General features: G+C 38.9%; 1 protein-coding gene and 1 long non-coding RNA gene across 2 annotated transcripts; both read left to right on the top strand.

The window, feature by feature from the left end:
- Window positions 1-6,753: 6,753 nt before the first annotated feature.
- sdc3 (syndecan 3) lies at window positions 6,754-18,859 on the top strand. Its single transcript, XM_056249432.1, has 5 exons — window positions 6,754-6,906; window positions 9,520-9,610; window positions 11,534-12,216; window positions 13,495-13,714; window positions 17,526-18,859. The coding sequence occupies exons 1-5, from the start codon at window positions 6,754-6,756 to the stop codon at window positions 17,690-17,692; spliced, it is 1,314 nt and encodes a 437-aa protein (XP_056105407.1). The 3' UTR covers window positions 17,693-18,859.
- A 1,959-nt stretch (window positions 18,860-20,818) lies between these two features.
- LOC130084266 (uncharacterized) lies at window positions 20,819-21,787 on the top strand. The gene is made up of 2 exons (XR_008806910.1): window positions 20,819-21,056; window positions 21,092-21,787. It is a non-coding gene; the product is annotated as an uncharacterized LOC130084266 (long non-coding RNA).
- The last annotated feature ends 1,516 nt before the right edge of the window (window positions 21,788-23,303 follow it).

Raw genomic sequence — 23,303 nt, 5'->3', positions numbered from 1 at the left:
TCCTGTATGAAAAAAATGACGGAGTATGTTTTTACGTTTCCACTGTTCGATCGCCCGTGCCTCTCTCACACACACTCACACTCACACACACACACACACACACACACACTGTTCATCGCGCGATTCGCGCCCGCGCCTCTCTCTCTCTCTCTCGCACGCACGCGCACACACACACACACTGTTCATCGCGCGATTCGCGCCCGCGCCTCTCTCTCTCGCGCGCGCGAACACACACACACACACCGCGCCTCTCTCTCTCGCACGCGCGCGCACACACACACACTGTTCGATCGCGCCTCTCTCTCTCTCGCACACACACACACACTGTTCATCGCGCCTCTCTCTCTCTCTCTCTCGCGCGCACACAGACACACACACTCCTGCATTGCAATCTTGATCGCAGCCTGTTCATTGCTGCGTTCACAGTCACACCAAAAGCGAATAGAGCGAAATTCATCGCTATTTAAGAGGTTTTTTTTATTTGTACCGTGTATTCTGCGTGCAAATTCGTGCACCGAACCGTGACGCCCGTACCGTTTCGGTTCAATACGAATACATGTACCGTTCCACCCCTAGTGTGTGTGTGTGTGTGTGTGTATTCTGGTTCTGCTGTGGATCCGCGTTCAGTGCCGCCGCTGACGTAAGACGCTGCTGACGTGTGTCTGGTGTGTGTGTGTGTGTGTGTGTATTCTGGTTCTGCTGTGGATCCGCGTTCAGTGACGCCGCTGCCGTAAGACGCTGCTGACGTGTGTCTGGTGTGTGTGTGTGTGTGTCTGGTGTGTGTGTGTGTGTGTGTCTGGTGCGCCCGAGCTTCGTTTACAGTCTGAGGGAGACGCACGCTGGAAACAAAACAATCTTCGCAAACATGTCTAAGGATTTCCACACAGAGGAAGACTTACATTTTTTTTGCCCAGACGTATTTATTTGAACCCGAACACACGGACGCACCAGACACACGTCAGCAGCGTCTTACGTCAGCGGCGGCACTGAACGCGGATCCACAACAGAACCGGAAGACAATACAATGCTGAATAAAGTCGTAGTTTTTGTTATTTTTGGACCAAAATGTATTTTCGATGCTTCAACACACTCTAACTAACCCACTGATGTCACATGGACTACTTTGATGATGTCTTTATTTCCTTTCTGGACAAGGACAGTATACCGTACATACATTTGCAATGGAGGGACAGAAAACTCTCGGACTGAATCTAAAATATCTTAAACTGTGTCCCGAAGATGAACGGAGTTCTTACGGGCTTGGAACGACATGAGGGAGAGTCATTAATGGTGAACTAACCCCTTTAATATTGTTGTGAAACCGTGATGGATATTTTTTCAGGATTTTTTGATGAATGAAAAGTTTCCACAATGAACAATGTTAACCATTATAAATGTCATTTTAATCGTCACATTTGATCACTTTAGTGCGTCCTTCCGTGCTGACTAAAAGGATTCCTTTGAACCGTATATCCGTCTACTTCACGTTGCCTAGAAATTCATAGATAAAGGACGAGGAAATGCATGTACACACCTGTACATACACAGGAACTACAACAGGGTGTGTATCAACTGTGTAGGTGTGCATGTGAACGTTTCAATCACATACTGGTTTGAGTATGTGTCTGAACGTGTCGTTTACCTTTGAAAACAAACATATTCAGTCATACTTTACTCACCTCACACTATTTAAAGACATGTTGAGCCATGAACATAATATCATGTTGTGTCATGATCTCGCAACATAAAATGCGCACTCCTTTGTTGAAAAGTATGATTCTGTAGTGTGTGTCGTCAGTGGCGGTAGATGCTATTAAATACTTGACACCGGACCAGATTTCCACAGCGTTTCTCATCCACTTCTGTACTCAAGTCAGGTATGCAGTTACTGAGCAACAACTCTCCATAATAGCTCAGAATTGCTCCAATTGCACTTTCAGCTTCTGCTGTTCCAGGAATCCTGCCATTGCTCATGTTCCCTCACTTCTATGTACCTTATCCTTCTTTTTATTTGTGCAGCAAAATTGAGATTGTCCCCAAAGATATGGGAAATGAGGATCTCCGGGCACATACAGAAGTTCAAACACACACACACTGAGAACAGCAGGGGATTCTGGGATAGGGGGAGGATTGTTCATAATCACAAAGACGGGCCACACACACTCGCCCTTACATACACACCCACATACGCACAAAGGCTGGCCATTCCCTAGCCCCTGGCTGCATTTTTTAGCGCCTTTGAAAAGTTTCTTAGAAACACAAGAGAAGTTATGATCTGCAGGAAGCCCCATCTGCCTGCGAGGAGAAAGAGTTCATTCACCCCCACACACACACACAATACCATCCTTGAAACTTCACAAACACTGCGCACTTGAACCACTCGATCAGCACTGTTGAGTTTATTATGAGTCCACGTGAAAGCGGTCATGTTACGCACATGCTGCCGCGAGTTTGCCCTGCTTTACCCTGTTATCCCAGACAGCAGTGATTCCGGGTGTGTGTAGACTGGCTGTCGTGTGGGAAGAACGGTCATGACTCGGATAATATACCGTGAAAGTGTTTCCATGGCAACTTCTCAGCAGAAAGCTTTCTAGACACTTTGCCAGCATCACGCTTGGAAAACCCAAAGCTGCCTTCCTTAACTCCTCATCTTTGATTATTAAAAAACATTACATTTCTCTTGTAACATGGAAGCCAATGTTTTATGTCGAAGTCTACGTTAAAAAATTACTCTTAAGCCTCACTCACACTACAGGAGTTTTAAAATCCTAACCGATTTTGAAATCTGGTTGCAGCTCACACTTAAGGAGAATCTTTGCAGATTTTCTTACCTCAAATCTTAAACATGCTCACACTACAAGATTTGAAAATCGTGGCGCATCACACACTACACAATGTTATAGAGGGAATGCGTTAACGTCACTTCCCCGCCGGAACACGCCCCCCTCAGCGGGACTGAGTGGCAGAAGAGCTGCTGCGTGACTGGAGTTAATAGGGGAAACTGCGTTAACGCGAGTAAAACAAACTATTATCAGTTTAAACTAAAAGTTGGATTCGATATAGCGTTCCTTACAACTTATCAAAGATCCAGTGATCCATGGATATTGACATGCAGCCAGGAATCGTGTTTCCTGACATTTATATGTGCCTGATTTCGACGCCGGGGAAATAAATGAAGACAATTTGCCTGTAAACGTTTTATATAAATACAATATAGATAGGTCTAAATCCGAGTGATCACTTACATTAATGTTATACTGTATATCATCATATCGTCCAGCCCTAAAACTTGTATAGTTTTTTGTCAGTGTTTATTTAAAAACATCCAATTATGCAGAATATAGTCTGTTCTGTAGCTTTTTGCAGTCTGTAAAAATATACAGTACCTCAGATTTCTGGTCAAATCTAGTTGTACAGTCAATCGCAAAGCTCTTTCCCGTTTTAGATGTGTTTTGTGTGATTTTCACGGCATTCACGCTGAAAACAAATGCTGCCGCTCAGTCTTTTTGCCACTTGTGGGCGTGACCGCATTCACTCCGGCCGACGGTGACGTCATGCGCATACCCTCTATTAAGATTCGTGCCAGAGAAAGCGCCTCACGTGATCTCACGCAACAGATCGGAAGCGGAAAGGTGGATGTAGGCTAAACAAAATATCTGTCCTTCATATCAAGTCATATTCGTGAAAAGGTTGCCGTGTGACTAAGGAAAGCGAAATCTTTAAAAAAAAATCATCCTTTTAATAAGGATATTTCTAATGAATGGCGTCAGCTCTGTTCAATACAATGAATCAATGCCATAGATCTCTATAAGGTAACGCATCAGCAGCGTTGCTCAATGCCCATTGCTGCTCAGCTGAGCATTGTAAAGTGGAGCTCAAAGTTAAAATTAAAATAATTAACAGCTTGTTTCATTTAACCTATCTTTGAATGAATATAACTTTATAATGAATATAAATATTTTATAATGAAAATATTTTTGTGTAGGCCTAGGCCTAATTCTGTGAATTACACTGTGCAAACCAAAGTAATAGCCTACAGTAGCTACTACCCACCGGATGAAGAAAGGGCTCTCAGTCTCCACAGAACATAAAATATTCATATTATTTTATTTTTCGTGTTGGCATTTGAGGAAAAAACAATGTCACGGACATGACCGCTCTAAGCGACTTTAAAATATGCTTTAAAACTTTCACAAAGACATCAAACAGAAAGCACAAAACCTTTCTTTAAATCGAATTTCGTTTTGTATTAATTGTATCTTAATTTTAAACAATGTTTCATCAACCAATTGCCTGGATTTTTATAAATAGGAAGTAAATAGCTATAGCAGACGATAGATAATCACGAAACGGAGGCGTCGGCGATACTTGATAAATTAACCGAAACTCAGCGTACAAGATAGCCTACGTACTTGCCTCACAGACATGTCTACTTTTAAACAGAACAATTCAAAACGAAAGAAAACAGACTACAGACTGCACTCTGCTTATGTAATCCGTATGAAATGTGCATTTCTCTCTGGCGCGTTCACTACTGAAGATCGCGTGCATCCTGCGGAAGACGGAAGAGTTGCAGATGGTTCAGGATCGATATCGAAAAATCTATATTTTTGACAACACTAGATTGTAGGCTACTTATTATTTCAGATGCCTTTATTATGCATTTAGTATTTTATTATTATTTATTATACTGTATTATGCTTATTTATTTAGCAATAAATGGATAAATGGAGATAATGCGCGCATCGCGCTGTTGAGTCACTCAAAATTACCTCAATGGAAATTCCTTCACCATGACAGCCCTACTTATTGGCTATTGTGACAGTACTGACGTAATCACAATCTTGCTCATCCCGATAAATATCAAACATGTTTGAAATGATCGGGGCGAGCCCGATTTATGTAAGAGCAGATCGGGAGGTGCAAGATTCGATCTGTGAATGCCTCACATTACCAGATAATCTGTGCCGAACATCGGAACCGATCGAGGTCCTCGACGAGATTTTTTCTCCGATTCTCGGGAGGGGAGAATCGGGCATAAATCGGCCTAAAACTCCTGTAGTGTGAGCCAGGCTTTACAGGGAACATTAGTAAAAATGTTAAATAAAATTTTTGGAATTGAGATATATATATATATATATATATATATATATTGTTCTGCCCCCACTATATATATATATATATATATATATATATATATATATATATATATATATACAGTGTGTGTGTTTATGCATGGTTGTGTATAATTTTTATTTTATGTATTATTTATTAACTTTTTTATTTTTCAACCCCTCCCCTCCAAACACCTGTCACTTTCCACAATCCAATCATTTCCAGATGAATAAAATCTCGCTCCAGCCTAGATTTGTTTCTCATTGAATATCCTATTTCACTCTCAAATATGTCAAATTACAGTAGAGGGAAATTTTATATTTAACTTTTTTGAAAATTTGGTTATGTTCCCGGCTTTGTTGATTAAACCAGGGTCAGATTTTGTCACAGCATCATAAATGCTAAATGCTATGCGACGGAGGAGCTCTTATACTGACACGCGGGCGTCTTACCCATATGGGCATCCGACATGGTCCTAATCCCGTGGGATTATGGGATCACTTGCTGGTTGGATTAAGGATTGTCCCTCAGAAACAGCTGTCCACTTCATACATGTATAACACACATTTCAAGAGACAAAGTTTAAACTTGAGGGTCAGATGTTTTCTAGGCGGAGGTGCTGTAATGTGTAACTGAGTGAGTATGTAGTGGCATATGTAGATGTGCATTCATTCACATATGTGTGTTTAACTCTTATAATGAGGTCATTACCTAGTAACCAACTCACCTCTTAACTTTTACACACTGATCTCTCTCTTTCTCACGCACACACACACACACACACACGCACAGATGCCAGTACAGAACAACAAGAGAGCACATACATTTCCAAAATTGTGTTTATGGCTGCCACATTTAATTATGAAAAGTGGAATTTACTGACTTACATTTGGTTCTATTCTTTAATAGTCTAGTAGTTTATACTTAAAGCCTTTTTGTAGTGATTAGATATTGCAACCAGATACAGACATGTTACATTTCTTTGTTAACTAAAATATATATTTTTATTTGAATATGTTTAAAATACATAGCTTAAAAAACATTATTCACATATGTATGTGTATATATATATATATATATATATATATATATATATATATATATATATGTGTGTGTGTGTGTGTATACATATTTTTTTTTTGAATAATTAAATTTATAATTATTAAAAAAACATTTATTTATAAAAATTATATTTCATAATGTAATTATTTGTTAATGCTGCAAAAGAGGGCTAATGTTCATTTGGACAAATTGGACACCATTTTTTTTAATTTACAGAAGTACATACCCATTGCCTCACACATAATAAGCATAATAATGCAAATTCTAATAATCAAAATGAATAACCATGATTACAATATCAAAGGAAACTGATCATTCATAATCATGCAGGCCTACTCTGGTTTCTTTGTCATTCTGTGCTGCCAGACAGATGATGTTATATTTACATTTGACTCTAAAAAGCTTTTACCCACACCCCCTCTCTATCTCCACACACACACTGTTTGTGAAAGAACCCTAGCTGTGCGAGCCAGTTCTACCCCTTAATCATATCGTAGACCGAATTACACCACAAACCAACCCCACCATTACAGGGGAGGATACGCAGACGTCCACAAACACACAATCTTTCCAAATATGCACACCGGCTGCATCTCGCTTCTCCAGCAGATTTCGCAAGGATTTGGGAAGGAGATCCGGACGGAGTGTCTCCAGCATGTATCTCTGAGTGTTGTACAGGTTGGAGAGGAAATCGCATTAGACTTGATTGCATTTGCTGAATGGCCTGTGGTTAGAAGCCGTTCAGCTCGAGGCGCAGTTGGATCTGATTCCCTGGTGTTCACATGCACTTTGTGTTTAAAAAAAGATCGGCATGAATCCATAGCGCCATTAGGAACTGTTTTAGTTGATAAAATGGCTAGAAAAGTAATTGGAATCACTTCAGTTTGCTGGTGTACTAGAGCTGCTGATATAGTAAGTGATTTTGCTCGTAAAATAACATTATCGTGAGGATTTAAATGTGCGTTTCTATCTGGCAATAAAGGGTTAGTTCACCCAAAAATGAAAATTCTGTCAGTAATTACTCACCCTCATGTTGTTCCAACCCTGTAAGACCTTCGTTCATCTTCGGAACACGAATTAAGATATTTTTGATGAAATCTGAGAGCTGGATCACTCCTCCATACTAGTCCATAGGCTTCTTCAGGGATTGAACTTGCCGGCCTCGAAAAGTTATTAAAGACATCGTTAAAATAGTCCAAGTGACTACAGTGGCTCAATCTTAAGTTTATCAAGCGACGAGAATACTTTTTGTGCGCAAAACAACAAAAATAACGACTTTATTTCAACTATTCATTTCCTTCTCTGTGGGCCTCGAGTCAGTTCACTAGCGTAATAGCGTAAGCTTCTGTTGTTGTACGTCACACGCATCACGCACATGACCAGCGTCGGCCAATAGTGAGCCTACGTGTGACGTAGCTCTACGGAATCACACTACGTTAACTGACTAAAGGTCAGTGATCCAGCTCTCAGATTTCATCAAAAATATCTTAATTCGTGTTCCGAAGATGAACGAAGGTCTTACGGGGTTGGAACAACATGAGGGTGAGTAAATACTGACAGAATTTTCATTTTTGGGTGAACTAACCCTTTAAATACCTTGTCTCTTAAATACAAGATTGTTTATGAATCAATGAACTATAAATCAAAAAATGTATTTTATTTGAAACACTATTCAGGGAATTAATGACTTCATTTAAATGTTCTTTGCTTCACCATGTTCGTGTTAATGTAGTTTACATATTTTAGTAAAAAAAAAAAAAAACATTGATAAAAAAATTACATTTGTAATGTTACAAATGAATTCAGTTTTTTTAATGCTGTTCTTTTGAACTTTCTATTCAACAAAGAATCCACAGTTTACACAAAAATATAAAGCAGCTGTTTTTGAACTGTTTTCAAAATTGATTATAATAATAACTAAAAATGTTTCTTGAGCATCAAATCATCATATTAGAATGATTTCTGAAGGATCATGTGACACTGAAGACTGGAGTAATGATGCTGACAATTCAGCTTTGGTCACAGGAATAAATTACATTTTACAATATATTCAAATGGAAAATGTTAAATTGTAATATTATTTTGTGATATTACTGGTTTTACTGTACCAGTATTTTCACCTGACTGCAGCCCTTAGTGAGAATAAGACACTTCCAAAAACATTTAAAAAAATTATAATTCCATATTATATCATATTTAAATGCATGTATATATTTTTAATTTGTATCTCAGCTAGCCCTGAGTGCAGATGAATGACATATGCTTACACATATGCAGACATTATGTGCATATGTAATTAAGCTTGATACAGAACTGGGCACAATCATAACTGTGTGTCTGTTTGTGTGTGATGCACTTAAGCTTCGGTGCATGCTGATGACTGAGAGCAGTTTTGAGTGTGTGTGTGTGTGTGTGTGTGTGTGTGTGTTTATGGGGGGTTATAGGGAGGGCATGGGGTAGGTTTATGGGTTTAAGTATTTATGGGGTGTTGCCGGTATGGAGATCAACCAATCATGAGAGTGGGGGGAAGGAAAGAGACCACAAGAGCAAAGAATGATACAGACAAGAGTGTAGAGCTTTTACACGCCTCCATTGTAGTCTTGAGTTTTCCTCCAGGAACGAACACGTCCCAATATTCCTCATTTAAATAATTAATACGCAGAATAAAGGGGCGGGGCCTGTTTGAGTTAGTTAGACGTGTGTTGAAACTGGCGGTTATGGTAAGAGGCGGGACATTTCCCAAACACACTGGAAGCGCTTGACCAATCACAACACACTGATCCAGCCGACCAATCAGAGCACAGTGTGCTTTTCAGAAGGAGGGGCTTCATAGAGACAGGAACTAAACAGAGCGTTACTGACAGACTGGGAATAGAGGAGCTGCAACAATGGAGAATATGGGGAAAATAATGTGTTTTGAACATTGAAGCATAAAAACTTATTCTAGTAGAGAACAAAATCAATGGCATAACAGGTTCACTGACATGTTTCTTGCCAAAAATAGCCTCTAAAACTTTTTTTAATGGAACTGTTTGCATTGTAATATAATGGAATTTAAGCATTATACCACAGCATTATTATGACCACAGTTTTCTCATTTATATGACACATTGGGTCTGAGGACAGTCTAGAGCTCTTTCTGCTGAATTTTCATCCCTATTTAAGAAATTGGGTTAAATGCAAGTGTTGCCCCTAGCAACGGGCCTCTCGATGAAACGGCTCCCCACACAAGACCCCTTCACACTTACACATGAACAAACACACACACACACACATACTGTAAATCTGATATTGGTTTTGAAACGTCACAAACATGTCTGACTTGTTTTTCTCTGTTTTAAGGCCCAGCGTCGACTGAGCGACGTGGAGAGTTCTGGAGATGGAGATGAGTTATATGATGATGAAGACTTCTCCTCTGGATCCGGCTCTGGCTGTGAGTGTGATGTGTGTGTTGTGTTTGTGACGTGTGAATCACTCATTACGAGGTCACAGCTGCCTTGTTTATAAGTCCATCCCGGACTTCCAATCCCCTCACCAGCTGGTGTAATTCTCACAACTCAACGCCTTCATCTCTCTCTCTCTCTCTTACACACACTCTCTCTCTCTCACACATTCCTCCCACAACTTCATACAGTTATTTTAGCCTCTGTTTAACTAAAGCCCACAGACCGACAGTAAAATAGAAGCATAAATAAAAAGCACTTCTTTGTGTGTGTGTGTGTGTGTGAGTGTGTGAGCGAGTGAGTGAGTGTGAGGTCCTGGTAAACCCTACATCATGGGGACAAAATGTCCCTACAAGGATGGCAAAATCCGAAATCCTTGTTTTTTTTTGGTCCCCATGAGGAAAACTGCTTATAAATCAGACTAAGTGATGTTTTTTAAAAATGTAATAATGCAGAAAGTTTTGTGTGATGGGTAGGTTTAGGGGTCGGGTTAGTGTAAGGGGAAAACACAACGCGTGTGTGTGTGTGTGAGTGTGATCATCTGATCCTCAGTAATCAGATTACTGTAAATAAGATCAGTTAATCAGCAGGAATCTGGGTGTGGACAGCCACTATCCGCTAGTGTTTGGTGTTTCTTCTGTGCACTTTGTGCCCTGTGGATGCTTAGAAAATAAACTCTCTTCAAACACACTTTTCACACATTTTTTTTTTTAATTTGACCACTAACTTTATTTAACAGCAAACATAAATATATCACAGGAGACTTGAAAATCATGAACATTACCACTACAATGTAATTTCAGTTTTTATGTATTTGACAAAATTCTGTGGTGGAAATGAGATTTTAAACAATTTTGGGCTAGTGTTATTTTAGTGTAATTTATAGTTTTGATTAATATTTTGAATTGTTTTATATATATATATTTTCCGTTTTCATTTAAATTTTAGTTAAAGTTTTAGTGATTTTGTTGTGTATTTTATTTAAAGCAACAAAAATGTTTTTGTATGGTTTTAGTTTAATTTAACTATAATAAGATATAATAACTGAAATATAATAAAAATATAAAAAATAACTGGTTTGGACTAAAATGGCTATTTTTCATAGCTACCATTTTTTTCATAGCTACCATTTACTAAATACAGATTTATTTTTATTTACTTTTCTTGCATAATTTGACAATAACAGAAAAAAAAGAATAAAAATCAATACAAAATAAAATAATCCTTTAACTATCAGTGGAAAAACTGGTTGTGTTGGAAATTACATAACTTATAAGAACAATTTATGTAAAAAATTAGATAATATAACTATAATAATATAAAAATAATATCTTCACACAATATTGATGATGTTTTTTGATTATTTTATTCATTGTTTAGATTATCATATTTTTTTAAATATATTTATTATGATGGATTTTCATAGTTTGAGATAAAACGTCAAGGTCAAGTGTAAACAGTCAAATCTACACATTTAGCATTTGAAAAGCAGCAAAAAATAAACGATGAAGGCAAAGTTTCTAATGTGGCCTTCATTTAATAGAAAGAAAAAAATCTTTTATCTGTTGAAATCAGTTTGCTTTAATAAAAAATCAACCCGTGGGACATAAAAGTGCCTGTAGTTAAAAACCACCATCTGTGTGTGTGTGTGTGTGTGTGTGCTTTATGAGGAGAGTTTGTGTGTTGCAGTGCTGTTTGCTTTGTTCTCTGTATCTAGTGTGTGTGCTTGTGTATTTCTTACCAAGGTTATTGATATTTTATTCATGTGTTGCCATGGGGATGTTCACATTCCTGTGCTGACCAACCTTGCAGACGCTTGCGCTGGGTATCATATGACACATTAACACGGTCTAAAATGGCTGAGAGTATTGATCTCCTTCAGTGTTTTCATAGCTCTTTCTCTTCTCTTCCAGTTCCAGATATGGATGTTCGTCCGAGTGCAGCAAGTGTGGCTTTCACTACAAAGGAGCCCCTCCCACTTTCCACCACACAGGCCACAGGCCCCGCCCCCTCGGCCCCCCCGGCCGCCGAGCCCAGCCGCCCACCTGCACCTGAGCTGGAGCGAGAGAGCGGCCTGGGACAAGATGTAGACACAGACAGCAAACCGGAAATGGAGAACGAGAAAAAGTGGGAGATTGAGGAGGAGGATAGAGATCAGGAATCCGTGACGGAAATAAGGTTGGACCAAGAGAGGCCGAAGGCTACGGTTGCACCGCGGTTGACTGATGTTCCTGAAGTGTTCGTGGACTCAACCACCACTCTGGGTGAGACTACAGTGGCCCCTAGTGACCTGGAGGAAGAGGACGATCTGTACATTACTACAGAAACCATGATGTTTGAGCCATCCACACCAGAGACCACCACTGATGACATCACAACCATTGAGGTCATGCCCACCACCGTTTCGTCCACCACTGTTAAATCGACCAGAGCCCGCCCTGCTCCGACCACGCCAAGCCCCGCCCCCGTACGACCCCGGCAACCACAGACCACGCCAAGCCCCGCCCCCGTACGACCCCGGCAACCACAGACTACCCCGAGTAGAGCCGCCCCGACTGAGAGCAGCACTCGCTCGCTCATGAGCTCCAGCACACAGGTGGGATAGGTGGATTAATCTCAACTCTAGACAGTTAGTTAGTTAGTTTGTCTGTTAGTTTGTCTGTCTGTTGGTTAGTTGGTTAGTTAGTTTGTCTGTTAGTTTGTCTGTCTGTTGGTTAGTTAGTTAGTCTGTTAGTTAGTCTGTTAGTTAGTCTGTTAGTTAGTCTGTTAGTTAGTCTGTTAGTTTGTCTGTTAGTTTGTCTGTTAGTTTGTCTGTTAGTTTGTCTGTCTGTTGGTTAGTTGGTTAGTTAGTTAGTCTGTTAGTTAGTCTGTTAGTTTGTCTGTTAGTTTGTCTGTTAGTTAGTTAGTTAGTTAGTTAGTTAGTTAGTTTGTTAGTTTGTCTGTTGGTAAATTAGTTAGTTAGTTAGTTAGTTAGTTAGTTAGTTAGTTAGTTAGTTAGTAAGAATACAACAATATGAAAATTCTGGCCAATGCAGATAGGCCAGTAAATATTTTCAATAAATGGTAGATATTAAAATTGTATATTATCTATATGTCTTAAATAAAAACAAATATAACATTCCATGTGAGGCTGCACCGATATGAACATTTTGGGAATACAGACATGCCACTAATTATAAAAAAAAAGGCAGGTATTAAAATGTTATAAGATATTAACATTTTATATTACTCAAAGTCTTAAATTAAACACAAAACACCAAACATTGAAATTATAAATTTCACAATGTTGCTAATTTAGGCATAGCAACATTATAAAGTACAGATTTAAAAATATGCCAAATATTACATTTAACAGTATTAACGAATTATTAATGTTTTTAAAGATTACGTTTCAGTGAGCGTTAGATGATGGCGAGGTAAACTCGATTATATAGTACCCAATAACTGATATGGTACCAATATATTGTCCATCCCTAATTCCATTATTGCTGTTTACATTCATACTTTTGCTCTGTAAGCATGCTCTCATTCACATTGGGTTCAAATACAGTGGCCCCAAAAACCTTTTGGACATTTAAGACTAAGAAAAAAATTATTTGTATTATTTGTGCATATGAATGTCATCTGTGAAAGAATGCCATTCGTTCAGTTTGTGCATAGTGCATCAAAATCATACTTTCGTCAGATGATTTAGACAATTTTGCTATTTCTATGCATTCAGAACCAAGCACTTTTACAGGACGGTCGGTCAGCAGTTTTTGCTCTGCTTCCCTGGAAATCTTCTTTTCAGCTACACATGATCTATTGTGCAATTGTGAAAGGTTATGATCATTTTTTTCTTTTCTTTTCTTTTTTTCTCGTGTTCCTCATTTAGACACAAACAACAGATGAAACTGTAAATAATGAAGTTGCAGGACCAGGTCCAAGTGGTGACTTTGAGATCCGCGAGACTGAAGCTGGCCAAGGCAACGAGCTCGGTCGAGGAAGAGGAGCAGGAGAACCGGATCTGAGCGGGAACACAGTAGATGCTGCCGGAAGCTCGGCTGCTCAACTTCCACAGAAGAACATCCTCGAGAGGAAGGAGGTCTTGATAGGTGAGATGAGACACCTTCCACAACCCTTCCACAACTCTATCCCACCTTTTTTGACTTCTGTCTGTCTTATTGTCTCGTATATATCTTTCATTTTCTATTTTTCTGTACATATTTTGTGTCTGTCTTCCTGCAGCTTATAAGTTTAGAGGCGATGCAAATAAATAGATCACACTGAAACCCCACAGCGGAAACACTTTATTGGCATTATTATAAAGCAAGTTTGGGGTTTAGTAAGATTCCTTCAGTGTTTTTGAGAGATGTCTCTTATGCTAACTAAAGCTGCATTATTTATTTGATCAAAAATACAGTAAGTTGTGAAATATTATATAGGCTAACTATTTCAATATATTTTAAAATGTAATTTATTCCTGCGATCAAACCTGAATTTTCAGCATCATTACTCCAGTCTTCAGGGTCACATGATCCTTCAGAAATCAGTCTAATATGATGATTTGCTGCTCAAGAAACATTTCCGATTATTATCAATTTTGAAAACAGTTGTGCTGCTTCATATTTTTGTGGAAACCATGATAAAAATGTCTTCAGTATTGTTTGATAAAGTTAAAATTAACAGCGTTTATTTGAATTATTTCATATTACTATAAATCTCTTTACTATACTGTTACTTTTGATCAATTTAATGCATACTTTTTCTTTAAAAATCTGACTAACTCCCACATTTTCAACGGTGATGTAAATATTATGTTCAAGGTTCAAGCATGAAATAGCATTTCACAAAACCTTTTAATCATTATCTATTAGCAATATCAATAGTATTGATATTGTATCAGTTGTTTAAAGGAACAGTTCACCCAGAAAATTGGGTTGAATTATATAGATTTCATTTATTTTTGGTGTACTATCCCTTTAAGAACAGCTTGGCTCTCATGATCTTAATCAAGAGCCTCTCTCTCTCTCTCTGTTTGTGGAGAACACGCTCTTCTGCTCTTTGTCTTTCTTCCTTGTTCACATTCACCTTCTCCTCTGTTTGTTTAGCTGCGCCTCTGTCTCTCCCTCTCCCCTCTCGTCTCGCTCTGTCATCTGATATGCTGTCTCTCTCTCCTCAGCTGTTCTGATTGGAGGACTGTTTGGCTTTGTATTTGCAGACTTCCTGGTCATAGGTAATGACGTAGGAGTCCCAGGCTATAGCGTGAAATTAGTTTGGATTTAGCTCTTACATCGTATTTTACGCTCTCGCAGTTAAGCTTTAGTTTTAGAGAGATTTAAAACTCTCCCTGCCTTGATTAAAGCTGCAGTCCGTAACTTTTTGGGGTTAAAAATTATCCAAAATAATTTTTTGAGCAAGTACATAACCAGGCAGTGTTCAAAACTCTCTGCTTGCCTTAGCTCGATTTAAAGCGGTAAGAGAATCATAGCCTTTTCTCACAGTACTTGATATAATTAAACTTATCAATTTGATGGCGGATCCAGAAAGGTTCAAACGACAATCACCAGTGACAACAGATTCACCCGTTGTAAAATCCAAAAGACTTCGTTCGGACTTCGGAGTGGCTACAGAAAAAAAGAGACTGCAACCATGTGAAAACAAGGATACCTTATCGGAAGGTAATATCGGAAGGGCTTTAAATGTAGTCACGCAGTGCTGACGTTGTTAATAGGGATGTCCCGATCCGATCACGCGATCGGAAATCGGGCCCGATCACGTGGTTTCAGACTCGATCGGAATCGGACGTTACCTCCCGATCAGGACTCGGATATATGTAAATTAGGGGTGTAACGGTACATGTATTCGTAATTATTGAACCGTTTCGGTACGAGGCTCCCGGTTCGGTACGCATACAAACCGAACGATTCCTAGGACCATTTTTCCTGCATACAAAATCCGCGCTGGCGCGATCACCACAACGCAACATCAAATGGCAAACGGAATGAAAGCGGAACGAAACTGCGCTACTCATTATATTGTGCTTAACGGACCATTATCAGTTCGGACAGCAACATCTGTGCAGCGCGAGATCAAGCGACACTGTGCTAAGAGATCCAGTGAAGAAAACATTTGAAGTAATAACATCGCTGCGAGATCTAGTGAGAAGCATTCAAATTTCTCCGTTATTAACCGTAGATCTCTATTAGATCAAACAGCGCTGACGTGGGAACCAGGAGAAACATTGTGCCGTGAATGAACATGGATTTAATGTTGCACTTCAAAACTCATATTATATAAATATATATTTAAATGTTATTTTTAATGTGATTACCAAACATTATTTGTTCATCCTTCAAAGATTACCCCCATTTATAAACCTGAAAGTTTCAAAATGTAGGAAAACTCAAACTTATTTAAAAATAGTTTTTCTTTTAATAAATAGGAAATTTCTCTCGCATTTCTTTCTTTTTGCTGTATCGTATCGAACTGAACCGCAAATTTTGTGATCTGTTACACCCCTAATGTATATATATATATTCTCATTATTTTTTTATACACTTTTAAAACATTTTTATTTTTTGTTTACATGCCTGCCGGGTATTTTAAGTTGAGGTGCTATTTGTTTTTATATTAGACTTTTTCTATATTTACTGTAGCACTAAAGTCCAAAAGTGAAGAATTTATGTTATTTATTACTTGATTGTTCAAGCTACCTCACAGAAGTGCTCTGTTTGTTAACAGAGTTGTTGAATGTTAAAATAAGGTGAATTAAATAAAAAATAAGGAACATCCTGGATCGTTTTTTTTTTCTCTTCTTTATTCTTTTTTTATGTATTATATAAGTATCGGATCGGGACTCGATATCGGTAGATACTCAAAATCAAATGACTCGGACTCGAGGGCAAAAAAACCTGATCGGGACATCCCTAGTTGTTAACATTAACAATTTGAGACCAAAGTATAATTTGCACAGTTTGACGTGATATGATAAGCGATCGTTAGATTTAATCAGCGCGATTTACTGCAATGATTTTTTTCAGTTAGTTGGTCAGAGCAAAAGTGGATGTTACTCACTTGTTCATTCATTTTCCGGTGAAAATTATTATGTTGGTCATACTTCCAAAAAGAACAATCTGTGATTCTGAATGCCAGTATCCACACCGGCGCGGCGACTGACAGCCGTACACTCTCCTCAAACATTGTGTTGATCCGCGCTGTGCCGTCTCGAGGGTGTCGAGGCACAACTCACGTAAAGCTGATGATTCCGCGAATGACTGCAATTGCAGATTTCGAACAGAGATGGCAACAAAGAGGAAAAACTACGGACTGCAGCTTTAAATGTGTTTTGTGTTTGTTTGTCTGTGTCTCTATTTCTCTCTCTTTCCAATGGTTTGGTTTTAATCGCACAATGTGTTTGGTTCAAAACCAATAATGAAACTGATATCGATTGTCTCTTTCAGAGTTAATTTATAGTCGTGCTCATTGGTGGCATTGCATCCCCTAAAATCTCACACTGATTTTCAAAATGAACATGATAAGGAAGAGATCAATGTCATGATGTTTTAGAATGAAGTCTCTTATGCTCACCAAGGCTGCATTTATTTATTCAAAAATACTGTAGAAACTGTAAAATTGTGAAATATAATTACAATTTGAAATAACTTCGAAATATATTTTAAATGTAATTTATTCCTGTGATGCACAGCTGAATTTTCAGCATCATTTCTCCAGTCTTCAGTGCTTGATTTCAAAAGGGATTTAAATTCCTTCTCTTTATCTTGAAGACTCTTATTTGTCATTGACGCAGAGATGACACTTGCACATTTATGGATGGTGGGAGAGAATGTGATTGTTGCTGAAGTGTTCATAATGCTGTGAGTTTGAAATGCTGTAAGTAATCAGTGTCTCTTGTTCTTCCTCCAGCGGTGATCGTCGGAGGTGTAGTCGGAGCGCTCTTCGCTGCGTTCCTCGTAATGTTACTCGTCTACCGGATGAAAAAGAAAGATGAAGGCAGCTACACATTGGAGGAGCCTAAACAAGCCACCGTCACCTACCAGAAACCGGACAAGCAGGAGGAATTCTACGCCTAACATCCATACGTTCACCTTCCTCCATTTCTCCAACCTCGTCCCGTCTCTACCTGCCCCCCCCCCCCTCTTTCTTTTCATCTCGCCCCTTTTCCTTTGATCCCTTTCTTCCCTCGTTTCCCAATGAGAGTGTCTCTCATTCCACTGACTCTGAACTTTCTTTTCCAAAAAAAAAAAAAAATACTGAAAAAGATCAATGTAGAAAAAAAATTGAATTGTTTGTGGGAGGGGCTTGGGCTAGGGGCGGGGTCAGCGGGGGCGGGGCTTGAGTCTACACATACACAGAGAAGAAAAAAACTTTTTTAAGAACATGTTATTATTGATATGTTTAGGATTGTTGTTCTATGGAATTATGACCAGAATCTTTTTTTGTTTTTGTTTTTTTTGTAAAGACACTCCGTTTCAGACGTGTTTCCTGCACAATATTACTCTCAGACTGAAAACATGGGAGCAAAAAAAAAGAATAAACAGCATGAACAAAATGAGGGAGAGGAAAAGAACACAGTTGGGGGTCATGGGGGGGGGATTGTGCAAGTCAGGCGAGAGGGAGAAAAAGGAACAGAAATAAGAGTTGCATGGCAGAAGTAGAGTCTGTACTCGAAATGCTCTTCTGTCACCAAGGTCAGTGATCCAGCGTTGTGTGGTGCCTTCCATTTCCCTGGTGCTAGAAACAGAGCTCGAGCAGAGCGAGTGTGTGTGTGTGTGTGCTTGCGCATATGTGTGCGATTGTATGTCTAAGGTGCCCTTGTGACCCCAGCCTAGACACACGCGCACACACGCGCGCACACACACTCCGACTCCCTCTGCTGGCGAGAGCATGTGTCGGCACGACGGTACCCTCCACTTGGAGCAGGGAGCCCGAAACACCAACACAGCACATTAAAAACACTGAAGGTTTGCTGTGAGGGAGCGCATGCATAGAATCAGAGGACTAGCCTCTCCTCTGCTCTGTATAAAAACTTTAGTAATCATTAGTAATAATCAATAATATATCAGCAGCTCTGAATGGAAGGAAATTGGTGATCATAATATTCGTAGTGAAGGATATTATCTATTTAGCTGTGCAGTAAGGTTTTATCGGTGTAAATATCAACTTGACTTTTTTTTGTTTGTAATGCTTTTAACCATGCTATTGTAGTAAAAAATAAACACACACACACATGCTATGGATATCTACCTGGACATCATTTGAAAAAAAAAATGTTATCAGTTAAACCTGGAGAAATGCTGAATGCTCAGCGTTTAGTGTGTCACCGATCATAAGTCAATGTCTGTTTTTTGTTTTGAAAGGTCAGTCTTGTCCACTCTCAAATAGAGACATTTCCACTCGCACTAACAAGCCTGATGGACAGTCCTGCTCAAGACGGATGTTGATGGGGAACTTGTGCGATTAGGGGATTGGGATATTAATATTATCGCTGTGGGTAACAGATGCAACGTAAACTTTACGGTTCGGGAGAATAAACGCGTGTCTAACAAAGATATCCAAGCTGAAAGCCTTTAAATAGTACGATTTCAGAATTACTATCACTTTTTTCCTGGGTTGTTTTGTTTTAATGTGTTATGTTAGAATACATTTTATTCATAAAAGCAAAATGACTAGAAATGCATGAAATAGCAATAACAAGCTATCAACAACAGACTCTGTGGTTGACATGCTCAGAATGTATGTGACATGTCATGTGATGTGATGTCAGTGTTACTCGCAGATGTAGCACAAGATGTTAGCAAAATGCTGAAATGACATTACTTGTCTTAACACATATCATTTTAAATATCTGAACGTGCAAATGTACTATAGCGAATCTGGGACGGCTTGTGCGCAGTATCGGCACACAGTCCCCGAAATTTTCCTTTTTATATCCACAGTAACGGAGGATTATACCCACCCCCATTTATAAACATATCGCTGAGGGTAAAGCTGCCATAACACTGAAACGTGACATCAAATAACGCTTCCTATTTGATCACAAATCATGCGTTTAGAATGCATGGTGATGTTTTTTTATGTGAGAAACCTACACTCAAGCATATTCGACTGAGTGTGTGTACAAAAGCACATTCAAGACGCCTGTGGGACATTTTGGGCAGGTGGGGGAAATCTTGAGACCCATACAGGGTGGTTGTACTTCAGTCTAAGATTGTAATGTCACACCTGTGCAACAGTACCTGTAGCTTGAATATTGTACTCTGTATGTCTGACAGTGTGTGAGTGTGTATAATGGCTTGTTTTCATGCATTTGCAAGTGTGTTTCACTCCCTGATGGTTCTTCCTTTGTGGGGACATTCTCCTCTCCCTGCACTTAAATTGCTATATGACACTGACAATTGCACAAACACACAAAACACGTTACCTATAGCATCACAGCCTCGGCCTTATTATTATTATTATATAGGACCTAGAAGAACTTCTGACACATCACAGCACACATTTGATCAAATTACTACAGTAAGGCCCAGTCTCTTGGACACTGAGTAAAGGTTAGAGTTTGGATCGAGAGTATAATCGGTTTGGATCGAGACTATGATCGGTTTGGATCAAGTTTATGATTGGTTTGGATCGAGAACGATAATCGGTTTGGATCGAGACTATGATCGATTTGGACCAAGACTATAATCGGTTTGGATCGACTCGAGACTATAATTGGTTTGGATAGAGACTATGATCGGTTTGGATCAAGACCGATAATCGGTTTGGATCGAGACTATGATCGGTTTGGATCGAGACTATGATCGGTTTGGATCGAGACCGATAATCGGTTTGGATCGAGACTATGATCGGTTTGGATCGAGACTATGATCGGTTTGGATCGAGACTATAATCGGTTTGGATCGAGACTATGATCGGTTTGGATCGAGACTATGATCGGTTTGGATCGAGACTATGATCAGTTTGGATCGAGACGAAAATCGGTTTGGAGACCGATAATCGGTTTGGATCGAGACTATAATCGGTTTGGATCGAGACTATAATCGGTCTGGAGACCGATAACTGTTTGACGACTGATATTTTTACCGATATTCACATTTACTACTTAAACCATTTAGTGGAGGTCTAAAGAAAAGCAACAATGCCATTGCACAACTGTATGTTGACATAAAATAAAATGTTTGCATAACTACGTTTGCATAAAAACGTTTACATAAAACAATGAGGAAAACATGAAGCATTTTAAGCTCGACAGTTAGACCAAAACAAATATGAAAATTAATTTGCAACCAATCTCAAAACTAACAACTAAACAAAGAATTAATTACAGTGCAACAAAAATGCAATTGTTAATATTTATAATTATTTCGAAACAAATTATTATGCATGTTTTATTTAATTGGTCAAAAAAGCAGAAATAAATGGTTATTAAAATTGGTCATTAACAAAAATCTTTTATCTATTAGTTCAAGATTTGTTTTCATTTGTGTCCAAGAGACCGGCTCTAACATGTCACGACAAATACTCACAAAACCTCAGCAATCATTAGTGTCTAATTGGAATATGGACTTGAATAACGTTAATCAAACAGATAGTTGCAAGCCTACAATTAGTATGTGAAATTCAGGTATTAAGACGTGATGATTGTTTAAAAAAAAACATTTTTGTACAAAAAAAAAAAAATGCTGTTGGTGCTGGAGGTTTAATATTTCGATCAAAATGATGTTCACAGCTTTCACCCCACCACAATCTAATCGTGTGAGCAACACTTTCACATGTCCTCGTGAATCCCCCACCTCCCAACAACAAACATCCACCTGTCCGTTCCAGAACGCCTGGAGCTCACTGTGTGTTCATGTTGTGGATGTCAGTGGAACTTTGAGTTTGCATTGCTGTCTTTTCTACTCATTTCTACCGGTAACTCTTTCTATTCATAGCCAAATATGAGGCGGGCCTTCCTGTGTCTGTGTGCCAATCACAGACCAGCATGGTCCTGGTCTGATGGTCGCCCAGCGTGGTTTTATACATGCACATTTTTTTAAAAGAACTTTTGTTTTTTCTTTGTTTTTTCTTTTTTTCCTCATTGGTTGATTTGTGTATAAAGAGGCAAAGTTCTGTCACTAATATGCCACTCTATTCAAAATAAAACCTGATTGGTTATCTCTGTAGCTGCTGTGATTTAATTGGTTAAAACCCTGAAGTTGCTTACGCTTGGAATAACATACTACTCTTACTGTAACTGTACTAAGTGCTCAGAATTCTGCACCTAATGCCCGGTACACATTGTACGATTTCGGGCTGCCCCAGACGAAAGATGACCAATCGTGACGATTTCTGTGGTCGTGGCTCCTAAACGGTGCTACGTTTAAAGAGGTTAACGTAGGTTAGAGAGGTTTAAAGATGGCCGTTGTCACGGTCTTGCGACCAAAGATAGTCTACAATCATTATCTGACAGTATCAGAAATTTAGCATGATCATCTCAGTGTTTTTGGTGCGACGACCTAGCCAGTAAAAATGCAACATGAAATGGCGTATTGATCAACACGACATGGCGCTAAAATTTTAAAATACTGACCTCAAGCTCAATTTACAAAATTGGTAATGCTCTTTTCCCAAGCCTTGACCGCATCCATATTCTCCTCTTTTTTCAGCACACATTAAAAACATCTTGCTCTATTTGTTTACATGCTGATTTTATTCTTCAATGCTAACTTGCGTCGTAGCCTACGATTCAATAGATGTCATCATCGTACAGTCTACATACATGTCGCTCCCAAGTTTACTAGATATATGTCGTATAGGCTAGTGTAATTTGTAATGATCTTATAGGTTTCCCCCCCGAAATCGCACTACCTGTAGCAGGCATTACAATAGGTGTTCGATTTGAAGCGGCGCTGCACAGACCGATCGGTGTATGACATCAAAGTACTGCGAGAGCGATTCGAAAGCATACAGAATGAATCACTCTTGCTGTACTTTGATGTCACACACCGATCGGTCTGCGCAGCGCCGCTTCAAGTCAAACACACCTAATGACGGCTTCCGAAACCGCATACTCACTCGAGTAGGTACTTATTTAGAAAAATTACTTTGCAACCGCAAAAAAAAAAAAAACGGATTCTGTATAGTATGAATGTAATCCAGATATACTACATTCGACATGATGGCATTGTCATGTGACATATGGGCTGCATCCAAAAAATCACACTTCTCTATATAGAAGGTGAAAAACAGTATGTGTCAAAAGAAGTATGTCCAAATTCAAATGACTCATTAAAATGAGAAATATAAAAATAAAAAGTAGAATTTGAAAAACAATAGGCTAAAAGTACCAGGATGACCTACTACTTCTGCCGAGATTCTGAAGTGTGCATACAATGGACACTTTACTATCCCATGAGGCCATGGGAGAGGATTATGTGAATGGTGGTGAGCGACGCAACTGACACTGGTAGGTCACATGATAATGACAACATGGTGGATGTAGTATGTAGAACCTATAACATACATTAATGCATTGCTCACAATGTACGTTTCAAACCAAATGTAGTACCTATACACCTTATCCGATTTCGGATGCAGCACTACTTTTAGCTTATGAAATCTAGACTTTTATCTTTTGAACAGAACCCTTTTTAGCCAACATAAAAAGCTAGCAAAATGCTCCAGAATGAAATTAAGATT

The sequence above is a fragment of the Rhinichthys klamathensis genome, unplaced genomic scaffold (genome assembly GCF_029890125.1).
Source record: "Rhinichthys klamathensis goyatoka isolate OS25496 unplaced genomic scaffold, OSU_Roscu_1.1 h1tg000060l_1, whole genome shotgun sequence".
Taxonomy (NCBI): domain Eukaryota; kingdom Metazoa; phylum Chordata; class Actinopteri; order Cypriniformes; family Leuciscidae; genus Rhinichthys; species Rhinichthys klamathensis.
The sequence above is the reverse complement of the archived record's forward strand: the minus strand, read 5'-3'. Positions and strand labels throughout refer to the sequence as shown.